The sequence below is a fragment of the Callithrix jacchus genome, chromosome 6 (assembly GCF_049354715.1).
Source record: "Callithrix jacchus isolate 240 chromosome 6, calJac240_pri, whole genome shotgun sequence".
Taxonomy (NCBI): Eukaryota; Metazoa; Chordata; class Mammalia; order Primates; family Cebidae; genus Callithrix; species Callithrix jacchus.
In genome coordinates, this window is record NC_133507.1 from 132,125,164 (window position 1) to 132,143,752 (window position 18,589).

The 18,589-nt window shown below is 37.7% G+C and overlaps 1 protein-coding gene and 1 long non-coding RNA gene across 4 annotated transcripts in view; one reads left to right on the forward strand and one right to left on the reverse strand.

Moving 5' to 3' along the window:
• The window catches only part of LOC144576703 (uncharacterized), a 69,147-nt gene that overhangs the window by 50,237 nt on the left and 321 nt on the right, over positions 1-18,589 (forward strand). Inside the window, exons 3-4 of the long non-coding RNA XR_013519087.1 lie at positions 4,896-4,962; positions 17,429-17,596. This is a non-coding gene — a long non-coding RNA (uncharacterized LOC144576703). The remainder of the gene's footprint in view (positions 1-4,895; positions 4,963-17,428; positions 17,597-18,589) is intronic.
• LANCL1 (LanC like glutathione S-transferase 1) overlaps positions 6,500-18,589 on the reverse strand; it is a 47,393-nt gene continuing 35,303 nt past the window's right edge. For all 3 annotated transcript variants that reach the window (XM_035305600.3, XM_002749741.6, XM_008999417.4), the window contains exons 5-10: positions 16,493-16,628; positions 15,789-15,935; positions 12,934-13,116; positions 11,451-11,627; positions 10,606-10,678; positions 6,500-9,775 (exon numbers count right to left, since the gene is read on the reverse strand). In XM_035305600.3, the coding sequence (XP_035161491.1) occupies positions 9,699-9,775; positions 10,606-10,678; positions 11,451-11,627; positions 12,934-13,116; positions 15,789-15,935; positions 16,493-16,628 (793 nt within the window). In that variant the 3' untranslated portion in view covers positions 6,500-9,698. The remainder of the gene's footprint in view (positions 9,776-10,605; positions 10,679-11,450; positions 11,628-12,933; positions 13,117-15,788; positions 15,936-16,492; positions 16,629-18,589) is intronic.

Here is an 18,589-nt window from a genome sequence, read left to right on the forward strand (position 1 = left end):
CTTGTTGGTATTCTTGAATCTGGATGTCCATTTTCTTCCCCAGATCTGGGAAATTTTCAACCATTATTTCTTTAAATAAGCCTTTTACCCCATTCTCTCTCTACTGAGGAAACTCCCATAATTTGATTCACTTGATGATGTCTCATAATTTCCTTAGGCTTTCCACACTGTATTTGTTTCTCTGACTGTATAATTGGTGTATTCGAATTCACCAATTCTTTCTTCTACTTGATCAAATCTACTGTTGAACTTTTCTGATAATCTTTTTTTTCCAGTTCAGTTGTATTCTTTAGCTCCAAAATCTGTCTGTTTTTTTAAACAATATTTTATCTTTGATTTTTGAATATTCTCATTTTTTCATGCATTGTTTTCTTGATGTTTTATCTTATCTTTACAAAAGTTATTTTGAATTACTTGCCAGGTAGTTTGTATCACTTTATTATATTAGGTTTGTCTGAAGATTTATTTTATTTCTTTGGACCATATATCCATTTTTTTTTTATGTGACTCAATTTTGTGATAGGGTCCATGAATTTGAAGAGACAGCCACCCCTCCCTGTGTTTACACACTGGCTTCATACAAAGGAAGACCTTCACCAAGCTAGACATTCTGAGAACTTCCAAAACCTTTTTGGGAGAGATGCAACTTCTCTGGGTCTGTGCAAGTTAAGTTCTCAATTAAAGCAAGAGCAGCTTGCCTTTTTTTTTTTTGGAGCTTGTAATCTCTTTCTTTCTCTGGTGTCTGTATGTAGGACTACATATTCTGATGCATAGTCCACTTCTTTTTCCCTCTGAGAATGAAACCTCAAGTTGTGCAGCTCCTGATTGTATTGAGTCATGCCAGTTGCAGCAAGCTGATCCATGACTCTCCTTTGTCCTCAAAGACCCCCCAGGTATACAAACTATGCTAGTTAAGGCAGAAATTGAAGTGAGGAGAGGCAGAGAGGCAGAAATCATTCCCTTTGGGGAGCCCTCCAAAGAGCCAGAATATTGGATGCATGCTCCACTATTTTCCCAAGATTCAACTTGCATACCTTCTCTCAATCACACAAAGTCTTTCTGGCTGCAGCAAGCCTCCCTCCACTTGTTTTTGTTCTCAGTGATCTTACTCCTGTCCCACCCCAAGCATCCAAATGATACTTGGGGTAAGACAGAAACCAGTCACCAGGTTAGTCTTCCAAAAACCCAGGAGGCTAGACTCATGCACCACTTTTTTTTCCACACACAAGATAGGCTGTTCTCTCCTGATGCTGAGCTATGCTGATGTGGGTAAAATGAAACTGATTTTCTAGGCTGGGCGCGGTGGCTCAAGCCTGTAATCCCAGCACTTTGGGAGGCCGAGGCGGGTGGATCACGAGGTCAAGAGATCGAGACCATCCTGGTCAACATGGTGAAACCCCGTCTCTACTAAAAGATACAAAAAATTAGCTGGGCATGATGGCGCGTGCCTGTAATCCCAGCTACTCGGGAGGCTGAGGCAGGAGAATTGCCTGAACCCAGGAGGCGGAGGTTGCAGTGAGCCGAGATCACGCCATTGCACTCCAGCCTGGGTAGCAAGAGCGAAACTCCGTCTCAAAAAAAAAAAGAAAAGAAATTGATTTTCTTACCTATCTCAGTGTGGATAATCTGGCTTTGTTCCTGCCAGGGTACTTCCACTTCTTACCTGGATTCTGGAATTCTCCTAAAGGTATTTTGGTTTGTATATTGTTATATCAGTGTTACTGTGGAGAAACAAGGGCTAGAACTTCCTATTCTGCCATCTTGCTGTCACTTCTTAACAACTCAATTTTTAACTGGGTGGGTAAGAACTTGTAAGAGATCAGATAACACATGTCGGGCACTCACTATTATAAGTGATATAAAATCCATTGATTACGTGAATGATCCAAACTTGGATCAATTCTAAAATAAAACACCCAGGGAATATGCTTATGTGAATAGGAATATGGGGTTATTGATAATCAGGCTTCAATTTAGGAGTTGAGGAATAATGGGTTTTTCCTATTTATAATTAAGTTTCCAAACTTCCTGGGTCAGCTTTTTTCTTAAGCATTGAAGTGTTCCTGGATAAATGACCTCTTAAGGCAGTGTAGACCCTCATCATTTTATGAAATTCTTATATATGAGTCATGTTGATTTTTTTTAAAGACTGTAATTGATCTGCTTTTGTGTTTAATATATTTAAAGAGTTGGCTGGCTAATCTTGACTCCTTATAAATTCTAAATGAGAAGAAGAAGGACCTAATTTTTCCCATATGAGGCTGGATGATTCTAGATGACTCAAATGAATTATAGATATTTTTTCCTATCATTCAGTTAGTACCAGAAACATGTGACTCTTTGGACTGAAAAACCATCAGATTCAAATTATAAACACATACCTATTTAAATTAATTTTCTTTTACTTGCTGAAATCACCAGTATAGAATACTGGCCACCTCAAGACCATACCCTTTGCCTTGACATTATGAGTTTGTGTCATATCAGAAATCAGACCCCAATCTTTCCAGCTCTTTCATGTTCCTGCTGCTACCGCATATTACTTTGATTTCACAATTAATTTCTTCTCACTCATAAGCCAACTCCTGACTTGACTTCTTCTCTATTTAGTTGAAATTCATGATGGATAATTTAATTCCATGGTACTCAAAGTAGGCTCTGTGCCCAGCATGGGAATTATCTGATAATTTGTTAGAAATGCAGAATCTCAGGCACCTCCTGGCCTGCATTTTAGAAACTGCTTAAAAAGAACCCCAGGTAATTTGCACATTGATGGTTGAGAAGCCCTGCTGTCAAAGTTTCTTCAACAAGTTTCATTAACTCTCCTATACTTTCTGGGTCAGCTTTGTTCTTAAGTACTGAAGTATCCCAAGATAAATGACCTTCGAGGCACTATAGACCCCTATCACTTTATGAAATTCTTACATCTGAATCATGGTGAATGGCAGATGATGGCAAATAAAGAGAAATGACGTGTCTAGTATATACACTTGCTACTCATGACATGCTGGTGCTAGTGTAGTTCCGCAGCACACTGACATTACTTGTTCAATCTCATCATCAAATCTAAACTGTCTTTTTGAGCAGATATTTTATCTTTTTAATCTTAGCTACATACTGTTCTAGCAACACAATATTGTTGAGTTCAAGTTAATTGCTATCTAGGTCATGAACCAATTAGTAAGCTGCTTGACACAGCAGGATTAAGAACTATTTTTTTTAAAATATTTAAAAATATTTGCATTTTAATGAAGTATTTCTGAAGAAAAATGAATTTAGCCTAAATTATCAATAATAGTAATACTAGGCTGGGCGCAGTGGCTCATGCCTATAATCCCAGCACGGTGGGAGGCTGAGGAAGGTGGATCATGAGGTCAAGAGATGGAGACCATCCTGGTCAACATGGTAAAACCCCTTATTTACTAAAAATACAAAAATTAGCTGGGCATGGTGGCACACACCTGTAGTCCCACTCGGGAGGCTGAGGCAGGAAAATTGCTTGAACCCAGAAGGTGGAGGTTGCGGTGAGCTGAGATCAAGCCATTGCACTCCAGCCTGGGTAACAAGAACAAAACTTTGTCTCAAAAAATAATAATAATACTAATAGTAATACTGAGAATTTTTGAGGCGGTCAACTGAGTGGAAATAATGTTGGGGGCAAGTGACTTTTGTCTTCAAATTTCCCTCCACCTTGCCCATCATCAAGGTGGTCCAAATGAAAGAACTTTGGGTGCTTCTGGGCTGGCCGACTGGCTTTTAAATTGTCTTCTTAAACTCCAATAAGTCCAAACATAGAAACTGCAGGCCATATGAGAGACTCACTATACATGAAGTTTATGGAGTAATAGGAAGAGTAGTTGAAGTGGTGGTAGGATTATTAGAATACATTTCCTAGCAATTGATTACCTAGTCACCTGTCTTCACCAGACTGAGTTGCTAGAGTAGCGGTGTCTATCTTGTGCAAACAGATCCCCTAGCCAGTACCTTGCACATAAACATAGCATGTTTAATGAATTCGGGGGATGATTTTAAGGCATTGGTCATGGTTATTAACAAAATGGCATGTTTGCATCATACAAACTGAAAGTGCCAGCAGTTTGGATTATATCAGTAAGAGGAGACATGTTCATTTCTGAATGCTGAATCCTGAGAAAACAGTATCTTTCAGAGTGAGCCACATCAGTATTTTTTTGGTTTATAAATGCCTTTCTTAATATCCCAGCTCCATCAAAGAGAAATTAGGCAATTGGGACACTATTTTATAAACTGATTTATAAAGTCTTTCCTTTCTCTCCATGATGACTAAGTGTCTCACAAATGCTTTGTCTAATACTTACTTGTTGAGTATTAGAACATTAGTTTCAGACTTAATGTTACCATGTTGTAATTTCATGTGGATGAAAAGTTAACATAATGTAGAACAGTGAAATTAAACTGGTTGGCTATGAGCAGCAGCCCTGCTAAGATCCATTTCTCAATCCTCATTACTTCAGCTCTTGACTTATTGTGTTTGCTGCCTTCTCCCATTAGTCACAAAATTGCCAAAGAAGTCCCTGAGGACGTACTAGCAGAGGGCTTCTGGAAAATAGCGTTTGGACAATTTACATCAGGGGACCAATAAAGCCAATATATTTGCCATTGCTCAATAATAATAATAATAATAAAAGCACCAGCATTGTCTTGTTTTAATTGATCCACAGTTTTATAAGGAAGAGGGCAAATTTGGATGAGAAACCATGAGAAAGCAAATTTTCAGGGACTTGTAGGAAACTTTCAGTTTAAACGATGCTTAATAGAATAGAGAAGCCATGAGAATTTTAATAACTTTGAATCCACAGTGGGAACTATCGTGGAAAAAAAGAATGACATAAAAATTATTATTCTCTTCTATTCAGAAAGCATGAGGAAGAGGAGAAAGGCTAAGATCTTTTCCAATGCAGAATGAGGAAAATACACACTATGGTAAGTCACAAAAAACAAGTATCTTGAAATTTCTTTTGTTGATGAGATTACAACTGTGGTGCAAGTTATTGTGCCTGTCATTATTTTTCTTGTAGTGGGAAAATAAGCCAGGGAGCAGTGAACTAGACAACGGTGCTAGCTGGCCTTGCCAATGGAAACTAACCTTGTAAAGTTAGCAGGACCTCTCTGAGCATCATTTTGCAATCTCTTTGCAAGGCAGTGTCCTCTCCATGTCTCACTGCTTACATCTAAAGTCTTGATATTACCATACATATCTTTACTTCATTCAAATGAGAGAAATATATGTAACTCTGCATTTATCTTCAGTATTATCAATCATTCAATATATAGACTTTAGATATGAGGGACTCTTATACTTTAAGTTCTGGGGTACATGTGCAGAATGTGCAGGTTTGTTACATAGGTATACATGTGCCATGGTGGTTTGCTGCATCCATCACCCCATCATCTACATTAGATATTTCTCCTAATGCTATCCCTCCCCTATACCCCTACCCCCTGACAAGCCCTGGTGTGTGATGTTCCCTTCCTTGTATCCATGTGTTCTCATTGTTTAATACCCACTTATGAGAACATGTGGTGGTTGGTTTTCTGTTCTTGTGTCAGTTTTCTGAGAATGACGGTTTCCAGCTTTATCCATGTCCCTGCCAAGAACATGAACTCGTCATTTTTTTTATGGCTGCATAGTATTCCACGGTGTTTATGTGCCATATTTTCTTTATCCAATCTATCATTGATGGGCATTTGGGTTGGTTCCAAGTCTTTGCTATTGTGAACAGTGCCACAATAAACATGTGTGTGCATTTATAATCCTTTGGGTACATACTCAGCAATGGGATTGCTGGGTCAAATGGTATTTCTAGTTCTAGATCCTTGAGGAATTGCCACAGTGTCTTCCACAATGGTTGAACTAATTTATACTCCCACCAACAGTGGGAAAGTGTTCCTATTTCTGGTATGAGGGGCATTTTAATCATATGTACTAGCACACAAATTGTAATTTAGAGATGAAAACAAGTATTTTATAATTTGTCAAATGTCTGTTGTGCTAAGTCATGCTAACTAGTTGTGTCATAAAAAGTAGTAGTATAAAGTCATCCCAAGTGACTCAAAATTTTTCCAACCTCTGCATATATATTTTGTAATTATGCTTCATTTAATCCCCCCTCTTTTATTCAAAGTTTTGTTCAGAATTAGTCAGCAGGAAAATTAATTTCTAAAATTAGGCCTTTAGTTATTTACCCCAGAGTAGATTCTTATGAGATGGTTAATACACTGTTGTTCTTGAAGCCTAGTAGATTCCTCCTAACTCTATGATGATCAGATTTTAAAACATTTTCCTCTTATACATCTCTATTTTCAGACAGTAGTACAAATCTTTTTCGATCCAACAATGAAGAAAAAGGAACAAAGCCTAGGAAATGAGTGTACAGAGGGGAAAAAAAAAAAATCACTTGCCACTGAGGGAAGTATTTCTCAAGTTTAAACCAAAGCAAACAAAAAACACCTGATGACATACAGTCCTAATAAAATTGTATTGAGAACCAGTAGGTCAAATCTTTTATAGAACATAGAAATACATATGATCCCCGCCTTTCCCACTAAATGACAATATAACATTGGGGTAGTTTCCCTGAATATCTCAGTTTCTTTTATAATTATAAGAGAGAAACAGTTCTCCTACAGCTCAACCGTACAGAAAACACAGTATTGAGGTGCTCTTATTTAGCAGAAGTAGAAATGAAATTGGAATTCAGTGTAAATAATGGAGGGCTACAGATGAGTTTTAGTAGCCAAAGGAGTACATGCATAAAGTCACTTTTCACATTTTCTGTTTTAAAACTAGCTAGTAAAAGGCAGGGCATCGTAAGATCAGACAAAAATTAACCTGAGGACATAGTAGCAGAATATATCTCTCAATTCAGTTATTGAGGAAATGTTAATAAAGAAAGTATCCTTAGATCCACTTTTACCTAAAACTCTACCTAACATGAAGCTTTTTGATGCCAAATAACTGAAACTGACATCAAAGATGAAAAGGCAGCCACATGACTCAGAATTTTAAGACTGACAACTCAGGTCACACTAGTCCATGGTATCTATGGAAATAGGATAATTTTAACATTTTTTACATGACAGAAAGTTAACTATTTGCAATTTCTAAATTACTATAGAAACAGAACCATCTGACAGAATAAATGAATACTGCTTGACAACCTTTGAAGGTTTTATTACCTAGTCCCTGTCTACAGACAAGAGATGCTATTGAGTTTTCTAGGAAGCAAATTCTGGGAAGAAATTTTACCAAGAAGAAAATATCTGAGAGAAAAATGCAACAGAACTAGAATTGAAACGATGCCACTTCCCTTTAAAACTAAGAAGCCTAGTATAAAAGTTTCTTTAGTTACTACCATGTTGTTAGGGAACTGTCTCAGTTTTGTAGGCTTTGCCTGAGTTTAAAAATCCCATTAAAACTTTTTTGCTCTTAAGCATAAATACAACAAACAATAGCATAGAGATAAAATAGTGCCAGTTTAATAAGTTTTCAAAAGCTAAAAAAAGAAAAACATAAAACTTGAATTGCTTGTGTTGACAAATTTGCTGAGATGACAGTATCTAAACTGCAATCCAAATATTAACTCATTCATGCTGGAGGTTGCAAATTTTTGTGAAAAATCAGACCTTGGCAATGACTTTGAGCAGCAGGATGTAAATAACTCCCACAAGCTTAGCGTTCCAATAATGGAACAGTAGGCATAAATGGGTTAACAAGAATCTTATTTGAAATGTTCTTCTCCCTGCCTTGATATCTTCCTGGGGTTAAGCACTGCTATCACGCTGCTTGAGAACTGTCATCAAGTCTCCTTTGGCTCAGCAAAAGTGTTGTTTTTCCCTTGCTTAGTAATGTAGCTAAAAGCACAGACACAGTATAGTAAGACATTTAACTAAACCAAATGAGTTTTATTCTTTCAAGTTGGACACCCCAGCCAAAGGCAAATAGCTTTGTTGTGCACTACTTTTACTTCTTACTGTAAGTGCTGACATTGTTGATTGAAAACTTTCACAAGAAAGGCAGAGCACGCACATGGCTTACTGTGCAGTAGCACTTCAGAAATCTGAGAGGCACTAGGTAGTCCCGACTTACACAAGTCACAGAAGGAGGAAGCTAATCCTAGGAATTGAGCAGTGGGCTGCTTTTTAGATCCTACTGCTAGTGGCCTTTAAAGGGTCAGACAGTTTCCAATAATATTAGCTCTTTTGGTGCTAAACAGGAAATAATAGACTGTTACCTGCAAGAACCAGCATACATTCAGTGGGGATTTGGTTTGAAGTTCCAATAAAAATAGCAAGTTTTTGTGACCAAGAGAGCTGTGAAATAGGCACATTTAAAATACTTAGACCCTGTTGTTTTAAAACTGCAATTTTTTTGCAAAATCAGTTGCAAAGAGACAAAATAAGCCGGGCAAAGGCAGCAATGAAAGGAGGAGGGGTAGAAGCTGAGGAGTCAAAACATTTGTACAGAATTTGAAGCACCAGGGAGTCTTCATCTACTATAGAAAATCTGATTCTGTGGTCTCAGAAACTGATGAATTGTTAAGCCTAGGATACGCAAAGATCCATTTGTTCTGAGCAAGAGCTCTGGATAATCCCTCCTAAACAAAAAGCATTTCTATTAAACCTTAAGTTATTGGTTACATAGTATTCCCCTTCTCATCCCCCTTTTTAAACAGAAGTAGAATACTGTACTATTTAGTGAAAAGACCGAAGTTCAGATAAATTGATAGGGAGGAAATATTTTATGGCTTATACTAAAGAGTCAGCACTAATGCACAGTCACTGTAAAAAACCCAAGTTAGAGTTTAGAAAGTAAGTCAGAGTGGACTGAAATCCTAGGTCAGAGCATATTCACACATAGAAAATTAGCTTCCTGATCTTACTTGAATACTGAAAAACAAACATATTTAAATAAAGAGTTCCAAAAACCCAGATTATTTTACAGAAAACATAAACTGCTATTGTGAGCTTATCTTGAACTAACCTTCAACTCAGAGTTTTCACAATGATCAACACGTTTTATAAGTTTTTGATTTAAAATTTTGGCTTCTGAAGCCCGTATGCCTTACCAACAAAAAACAGGCAAATCTGAAAGTATGTTTAGCTCTAATCCAAATAGGCATCAATAATTAAAAAAATAATATTTAGGTCCCAATTCCAGTTTGCAACTCTTGGAATTTTTCTCCTGGAAGCACGTAGTTATATTTTTGTCCCTTTTCAAAATGAGAGAAAAGTCATAAAACTGCCCTCCAGCTGGAAGAAAATATTAAAGAGAAGTGAAGTGCAATAATAGTCACAGATTTATCTATATTGAATTTCTTTTAAACATTTTTAGAACAGTAACAAATGGTTATATTCATAAATTTAACATTTCCTCCAAGTTCTGGAACATATGCATACAACCTCAAAACACTGTACATATCACTCACTCTCCCTTTAGGAAGAAATTAAAATTTAAGTTAAAAGACTTTCTTGGATACTTTTAATTAAAAGTAAATGATAATTAAAAGGAACCGAATGAAAACAAACTCTGAAAAAAACTAACAAAATCAAGTACACAGTTTGACTCTTTGTTTCCTTGGAAAGCAACGAAAGCACTTAGCTTGGATTTGAATATACAGAAAGGGTCATGCAGTGATTGCAGGGGGCATGCTTTCCTTTCAGAGTTCAAATGCAGGGAACCTGGCTTTTGTGGGGACTAGCAGGTCAGCCAGGAAATATATGGTTCCAGCCATTCCTGAAGAAAGAAAGAAGCAGAAGTTACTATACCAACCATTCCATTTCATAGATGGCTCTTTTTTCCCCATATCTTTATTGATCAAAAAAAAAAAAAGTCACAGCATTTCAGTCTATTCAAACATACAAACAGCAACAAAGGGTGCCCACCAGTGACAGCCTTGTCCCTAAGGTCTGGTTCAGAGGCCACACTGGAGGGTGTGGGTGCCCTCTTGGCCCGCCTCCTTTGGCATCCTATGGCTTTTTCCCCCACCTCACTGACACCCCGCGCGCCCCCCTGAGCAGTTACAACTCTGCAAAAATGAAGGATGGCTAAATTTTTTAACATTAACAACACTACAATCTTAACGGCAACAATTTAAATGAATTGGGAATCTGTCAAATTTACATATATTGCAGTTCAACATTAGAAGAGATCACTAGTGATGTGCTCAGCCTTTATATCCAGGTGGAAGGCTGGAAAGAGAATGGAGCCAGACAAGTTCAAGTCATAGCCCTGCCATTTACTATATGTAAGTGCCTGAGCCTCAGTCTCTCCAGCTGTGACATGGAGGTAGTAGTGCCTGTATGTTTTTGCTGAATGATTTATGACAGCATCTGCAAAATGTCCTACATGCGCCTAGCTCCATAAAGGGAGTCACCTGATGACTACCAGTATTGGGACTGTGGTAATACATGTGCTAATTGATTTTTAATATCAATTTAACATATTGGAAGATAAAAAAGTAGTTTAAATATAATTATAAAATTAATTTGATAAAACTTAAATACATGACCAAGCACAGAAGAATGCTGATATTATAAGGCAAATAAATAAAGTGTACAAAATACCTTCAAAGAGAGAGAAAGGGGTGTCTGGTGTTCTGCATCCGTGTTCTCCATACTCTAAGCACCATTCAGCAAACTGAAAATGAGACCAAGTTAAATTAGTACAGTGATTTCTTCCAGAGCACCCCCAAAAAGTTAAGAGGTTGTCTCTACAAATTACTCTGAAAAGTTGAAAACTACCTTCACATCAGAGAAAGGAGATTAATGCAGAGAAAAAGATGGTCTGAAAGAGAGTACACAGCATGGGAGGAATTTAATGAGCTGTCTGAGTCACGCATCTCCAAGGTTATTCAAGAAGAAAGGCACAAAATTACCCTACCTCTTAATTTTTTTTTCTCCCATAAATGCTCTTGAGTAGAATCATGTCCCTTTACAGAAATGCTACTTTAATTGAAAGGCTTTTGAAGGTTTTCCTTAAATAACTGTATTTGTTATCTAAGATCTATGGTTTTAGGGATAAATTAATTAAATCAAATGAACTAGAACTCTTTCTACAACCTCATGGAAGAGCTGCTTTTTTCTTTTTTTGAGATGGAGTTTTACTCTTGTTGCCCAGGCTAGAGTACAATGGTGTGATCTCAGCTCACGGCAACCTCTGCCTCCCAGGTTCAAGTGATTCTCGTGCCTCAGCCTCCTGAATAGCTGGAATTATAGGCACCTGCCACCACACCTGGCTAATTTTTTGCATTTTTAGTAGAGACAGGGTTTCACCATGTAGCCACACTGCTCTTGAACTCCTGACCTCAGGTGATCCGCCTGCCTCGGCCTCCCAAAGTGCTAGGATTACAAATGTGAGCCATCGTGCCCGGCCAAAGAGCTGCTTTCTGTTTGGTGCTTCTGACTCCTACCTTACAGGCCCTGTACAGGTACTTCACATCCTGCGTGAGCTTGTAGAGTGTCAAGAAGGCATAGGCATTCCCTGCAGCACCGTGGCATAGCCCATATCCCTTCTTCAACAACCCATATTGCCAGATCACATCAGCACACTGATAGGCATCACAGAGATACTTTTCCTCTCTGAACACCTGCAGAGGCAAAGAACGTGCATTTTATTATACAAGATATAAAAGAAAGTTCCATTGATATTCCTTCCTGAGAGGTAAGGAGGAGACAGGGATATAGCTTGAGAAGAAAGGGTAAAGGATTTAGTGACAGAGGGTGTGTTATATTACTAGTGACAATTACTAAAATGGACAAGTTTTGCTTTAAAAAAAAATGTGCATGATCTTGTATGTACAATCTAAGTTTTCTGTGCATGTGTGTTTATTTGGGTGTTACTGGGGAAGCAGCATTACTTAACTTGCAACTTGCTCTTATCATTAGTGACTTGCCAAAGAACACATGCTATCTTCTTTGGTAACTGCGATGCCCCCTTTATTAATGTGCATATTGATGATAAAACACTAGACTTCGTTAGAAAAATACAGATAGACCTTTACAATCTTTTACTGTCTCCTGTATCTTCATCAAAGACTTGGGAAATATTCTGAGTAGATATTTTTAATATCTCATTGCAACCTAAGTGTTCTTAAAAGTAGGATAAGGCAGTTTAAAAAGCTTGTCCATTATTAATATATCTAATTTTCTGAAATGTAGAATTTGATACACTAAAAGTTTACTTATTTATGAGATGCCAGTGCCCCTCAATAGCCTGCAGAGTTGTAATTTGTTGATTTGGCACCAGTGGTTATAGATATCTTACTTTTTCTCAATTAAAAACCTTCTTTGATTGCAGGTCTGATAGGGCATGCTTTTTAGCAGTGTTATTTATGCACTACAATGGAATCATACGATATTTGTCCTTTTTGTGTCTGTTTATTTCACTTAGCATAATGTTTTCAAGGTTCATTCATGTTGTAGTATGCATCAGAAAGTTATTCTTTTAATGGCAGAATATTCTGTTGCATTGTGGTATGTTCCATTGTATGTATAACATTTACTTTATCAATTCATCTGTTGATGAATACTTATTTTTACCTTGTGGCAATTATAAATAATGCCGCTATGAATGTGGGTGTGTACAGTATGTGTTTGAATTTTTGGTTTTGGTTCTTTTGGGTATATACCTAGGAGTGGAACTGCTAGATCATATGCTGGACCAGAAACAATATCTCACTGCAACCTAAGTGTTGCTAAAAGTAGGATATGAAACAATGTCTACTATGGTAAGATCGATTGTGAGAATGAATTATAATCCATTTAGCAAATGATCTTAGGTTCCACAAGAGATTTATTTATTGTTCCTTTATGGATTAGTATAAAACTTTATGGATTAGGATAATTTTAAATGATAAATTTTGGGTTATTTTATTTCAAAAATACACATCGTACCTTATAGGCCTGGATGAGCATGTAGATTACTCCAGGGGCGCCATGGCACCAATGGACAAGCAGATCTCGATTATCACCTATACATGGAGGGTAGTTGCCAGAAGGGAATTTTAGCTGGCAGACATAGTCTACACTGGGCTTGACCAAACTGTGTAACTTCCCTTGGTTCACTTGAAGGCTGGGCTAAGAATGAGAAAGAAAATTATTAGTTTTGCTGAAGCAAACAAACCTTCCTAAGTCTCAGTATATTTAAACCAGAAAAAAAAGCACAGCCAAGAGGGAATGGAAGGTTATTAAGAGGTTTAGGATTTCATCCAATTTTTCCACCTATTGGATGCCTTTATTTTAATCTTTAAAAATGTTTAATGAAATTACAAAATAATGGGACAAAGTAAAATTGGGCTATCAGTTAACTCTTTGGGCCTTTTGTATATATTGTGTTTTCTTTCTTTTTTTTTTTTTTTTTTTCTTTTCTGGAGACAGAGTTTTTCTCTTGTTGCCCAGGTTGTAGTGCAAAGGTACGATCTTGGCTCCCTGTAACCTCTGCTTCCCAGGTTCAAGCGATTCTCCTGTCTGCCTCCTGAGTAGCTGGGATTATAGGTACCTGCCACCATGCCTGGCTAATTTTTGTATTTTTAGCAGAGACAGGGTTTCACCTGTTGGCCAGGCTGGTTTTGAACTCCTGACTGAAGGTGATCTGCCCACCTCAGCCTCCCAAAGTGCTGGGATTACAGGTGTGAGCCACTGTGTCTGGTATTTTGTATATACTGTTTTTCAATATTAATTGTTATCTACATACATATAAATAATTTTCCTAGGTCAATGCCTGAGAATGAGTATAAGAGAAGTTTGCCATGATTTCAATATATAAAGCAAACTTTAAAAGCCACAAAGAGATGTACTAGACAAATCAAGCATGTCTTTCATTATTACATCTAGAGAAGAGATAGTGGTATTTTCAATAGAAAATGACATTAACAAGTTAAAATACCTGGAATCTAGACTCCAAAGTACAGCATGCCTCTAGATCAGCTCTTTTTGCAGAGGATTTAGGACTGATGTAAATGCCACATTGTTTTCATTTAACAATGTACAGATTTATAGGACATACTGACAGAGAGCATATAAACCACCATTTTTGATACACATTTTAGTTTCTCCTTCTGACTTTTTTTTAAGTCATTCAATGATGGCTAATGTCTTTAAACAACAGATTCTAAGTGCTGTTTTGCCAGGCAAGGTGTGGGACATGTGGGGAGAGGGGTTGGGCAGTGGTGTGAAGCACAGGCATGATGTGGTTGTGGTGGGGTCAACGTAATATTGACAATACCATTTTCAGAAGATTCCGAAAGTGCACCGAGTTATTTAGAAGACAGATTTCATTTTACACAAAGAATAAGCTCAGTTAAAAGTGTTTATGCTCAGTTTAAAGTGTTACAGTAGAATGAGTGGATTCTCCTCAGACTTGCAGGAATTATCCAACATGGCCTAAAAATAATATTGTTTTATTTAATGTTGTTGAAGGGTTACCTACTAGAATAGACTTTTAGGATTAAAAATTAAATCCTTTCAAATAGATAATAACCTGCAAATGGAAAAATCAATACTTGGGTTTTCAGGTATCTTACTACTAAGCTAACACAAGAAGGCAGAGTATATGTCTCCCGATTATCTGTTTCAATGAAAGTTTGATGAGGCTGTCTAGTCCTCTTCAGAGAGAGCCTCTAACATATTTGATTCTAACTAACCTTGAAACTTCAGAAGACTCTTCTTTTCTGAAAACTTTTAGGAATCTACATTTACTGCTGGGAATAAAAAGGAAGAAATGCACCAGAAAAATAAAGAAATTTAAGTCTGAAAGTCAACATCCTAATTATATAACCTCTAATTGAAAAATGTAGAATAAATATGCCAGTGAGTCTCTGATTGCCACTAACACTCAATGTGTGACTCTGCATTAAAATAATAATAACCTTGAGTTTTTCGGTTCTGTTGTCCTTGTTTAGTTAGAGGTAGAGGACAGGTCCAACACTGATCTTGTATTCTAAGAGCCAGTTACTCAAAGAGCTTGTAGTATATGCATCTAAGCACTCCTGCTGAACATGTTAATGAAACACTTTTCTTTATGCCACAGTGTGCCTTGGGAAGGTGACAAGGGTACCTGCCATTAGAAATCAGTTTTCGTTGCCATGAATTCTTATTCACAAGTGCCAATTTCTCCTTAAGGAGTGCTTCGTAAGTCTCCCAAAATGATGGTCTTGTGAGAAGTCCTCTTCCGATCTCTCCCAAGTTAGGTTTGCTGCAGTACATTATACATGTTTGTAGTCTATCTGACTTTCACTGATGTGCCCCAATAGTATTAGGCCCTATGAACTGTTGGGCAGAGCATATTCAGCTATTTTTCAGGTAAGTAAAAGTCTCCTCAGCTTTGCTCTCTAAGTGAGCATTAGGCAACATGCGCTCGTTTGTTTTCTATTGATTTTGTTCTTATTCCTGGAATTTGGGGAATTAGTTGTGCCTTTTAATGTGGAGTAATATTTTAAATTCAAAGCACTGGCTGAAAGAGCAGAGTGGAGGCACCTCAAAAGAATTATAGGTGAAAATGCTTTAGTCTGCACAAGTGGCGCGAAGTGGGCAAGTATGGTCACCTGCAAATCAAATGTCCTCTCAAAACACAGGGCCCTAATGTTTATACACTTTAAAGGGCACCTTGGCAAACATCGCTTTTGTTTGTCTATGTCAAATAATTACAAGGAAAGTAATGACAGACTAGAACTAGAACATCTATCTTCTCACCCATGATAATACATGGCTCAGGAAGGACATTTTAAAGTTTCTCCATAATCACTCCTTACCTGCATCAGGTAGTAATAAATTCCAGCCAGGCCATGAGCAGCCCCCACATAATATTCCTGGTACCATTCATACATCAGTGGAGACTTTGCTGTGAAGTTTCTCTTTCTAGCTAGGTTTTCTCCAGAGGTTAAAATTGTTTCACAAATCTACAGGGAGAAAACCAAAAGAACAAGTTAACTGAATAAAAACATTTCTGGTGGAGGTAAAGACTTTTTTTGCTACGAGGTATTGGGGAACATGATAAACTAGACACCACCTTTCAGCCAGGGAAAGGCATAGTTTAATTCTCGATCAGAGAAGTGTGTGGGACTATACTCAACCCAGAAGGGGGAGGGCACAGAGGATCTTGAGCTCTTTGCATTACAGCTTATGAGAGCTCACCTGTCAAAGAAAACCATAAACTCCTCTAAGCACCACCAAAAGAGATCCTCCATCTGAGAGGTGAAATTTGGCTCTAATCCTCTTTGGAGAGGGCCTCTAAATTCTCAAATGGAGCAGGCTGGCCTTCTGACCGAGTCAGAAATGTTTCCAACAGCACTCTGTAGGAAGCTATTGGTTCTTGGGCTGTGCCCAACCTTTAGAGGTCAAGATACATCTTCCTTTATTTGGAATGTGCTAACTGGAGAGACACAAACAATAGTTTAGACAGATAGTAAGTAAGTGGCATTCTAAAAAGACTCCTAAAAACAGAAAAACATGGTACCTGCTGAATATGGCTTTGAGGAATCTTTTCCATTCCAAAGTTCTTATTGACAAAAAGAAGAGCATAGATGTAGCCTATTCGCCCATAAAGCATTTCATTTGGAGCATGAGGATCAATCTTATTTAGGTGAATTAGCCTAAAAATAAAAATACATGCCCAAAATAATTTGAGAGGACTCAGGTATTGGGGTATACTTAAAAAGGTTACATTGAAAAATCATACATACGCACACAAAATATATATCTATATATATATATAGGATCTGCTTATAGAAGAGTCATGGCTAACAGATCAGCCCTCCATTAAATTTCTTCAGTTCACAATGGAATTGACAAATACATTAATAAAATGAACAGATACAAGTTTATGGCTGAGGCTATCCAAAATCTCCCTAGTTGCTCATGGTGGCAGGCCCTAAGGTGAGTATTTTAGCAGCTGGGGTCAGAGAAGCCAAGAACTGCTTGCTCTTAAGGCATTTAGCCCGGAGAAAGGATGAAGTCAATACTCAAATGGCTCATCATCTCCTTCCTTGGTTTATTTCTTAAATGTGTCACCAGGCCTGCCTGAAGAAAGTCTCATCTACCACAGTCAATAATACATGTAAATATTAACAGCACAGTGGTGTCAGTCAGGTCTCCATCTCCCCAGTCTCCCAGTCCTCTAGCTCTCCTCAGAACTAATCATGGTTACTATTTTGTGTGTGTGTATTCATAGAATTATTTTAGGTACACATAAGCATACATATATATATTTGTAAATATATTCTACAGCTTACTATTTTAATAATACCTTTTGACAATGATTCCATAACAGTACATAGAGTAGTCACATTCTTTGTAATACCAGCACAGAACCCCACTGAATGGATGTATTATATAGTTCATTAAGTCCCTACTGATAGACTCAGTTCAGCGTCTCAGAAAAAGTTACTTTCAGTTCTGGTTCCAGATATGATGGAGTAAGCACACTAAGCACCTTGTGTCTCCCTGAAAATGTGGCTTTAAGACCTGGACAAGATAGAGCAGCTATCTGAGGTCTCTGGAAAGCAACAGTAACACGCAAAATGGGAAGAGGACAAGAATCTGAAGTACCACCAAAGCAGTGGTGAGTTTACCATTTTTTTCTCTCTGGTATTCCCCTGGTCTAAACTCAGTACACCCCAAAACCCAAAAGTAGGCACAAGCAGGCTGACAGAGGGAGACCCAGAAGAAGCCCTGCAGTGCTGTCTGAAGAAAAAGAACTCCTAATATCAGAGAGACAGGGCTAACCCTCCATTTTTCTTTATTTTCCTTTTCTCAGTTCTCTTGTGCCCCAAGCTACAAGCAATCTCATGCTGGTAGCAGGTGCGAAAGCAAGGGCAGCCCTAGGAGCCAAACTCTGAGGGAGGGAAACTCCCTGGCAGACTGAAATAACTGTGGTCCCAGGAGGGAGCTCTAAGTCCCCATTGCTTTACTTCTCTGTCCTCCGTATCACCTGGCCCTAGAAGCACGCACAGTCATAGACGTGATAGAGCAGGGTCACCAAAGCCCCAGCCTTCTCATCAGAAACCAAAAAGGGAAGCCGCAGAAACTAGAAAGCAGTGGGGAAGTTCACAGAAGGAGGTCAGTTTAGGAAAGTAACCTTATTTGTTAGTTGGACCTCTGAACCTTTTTCCCTTTTTGAGGGGAGTGCGGTGGGCAGCAAATAAAATAGGGAAGAAAAATGTCCTTCCTATTTTAGACTTTTTGTCATATGACATTTTAAAGTGCACCTCAATCATCCCTAAATTAGTCTATAAATTTGATGCGATCCCATTCAAGTTAAAACATTTTAATTTTTGGTGAAAACCTATCAAAATATTATTAGCATGAGAGTCAGTGACACTCTGGAAAAGAATAGTAATGAGAGGACATTAGCCCTAACAAATGTTATCACATAGTTTAAGAGACTAAACACACTACTTAATCTCTGTTCTTAAAATTTTTCATATGTGAAATAAATAGTCCCTTCAAATTTAGAAATTATCTTAAATTAACTATATGGAAATTTAAAGTAGTTAAACATAAACGGTGTGCCGTGCCTGTGCATGTCTGTCATCTACCTTTAGTCTATACACTA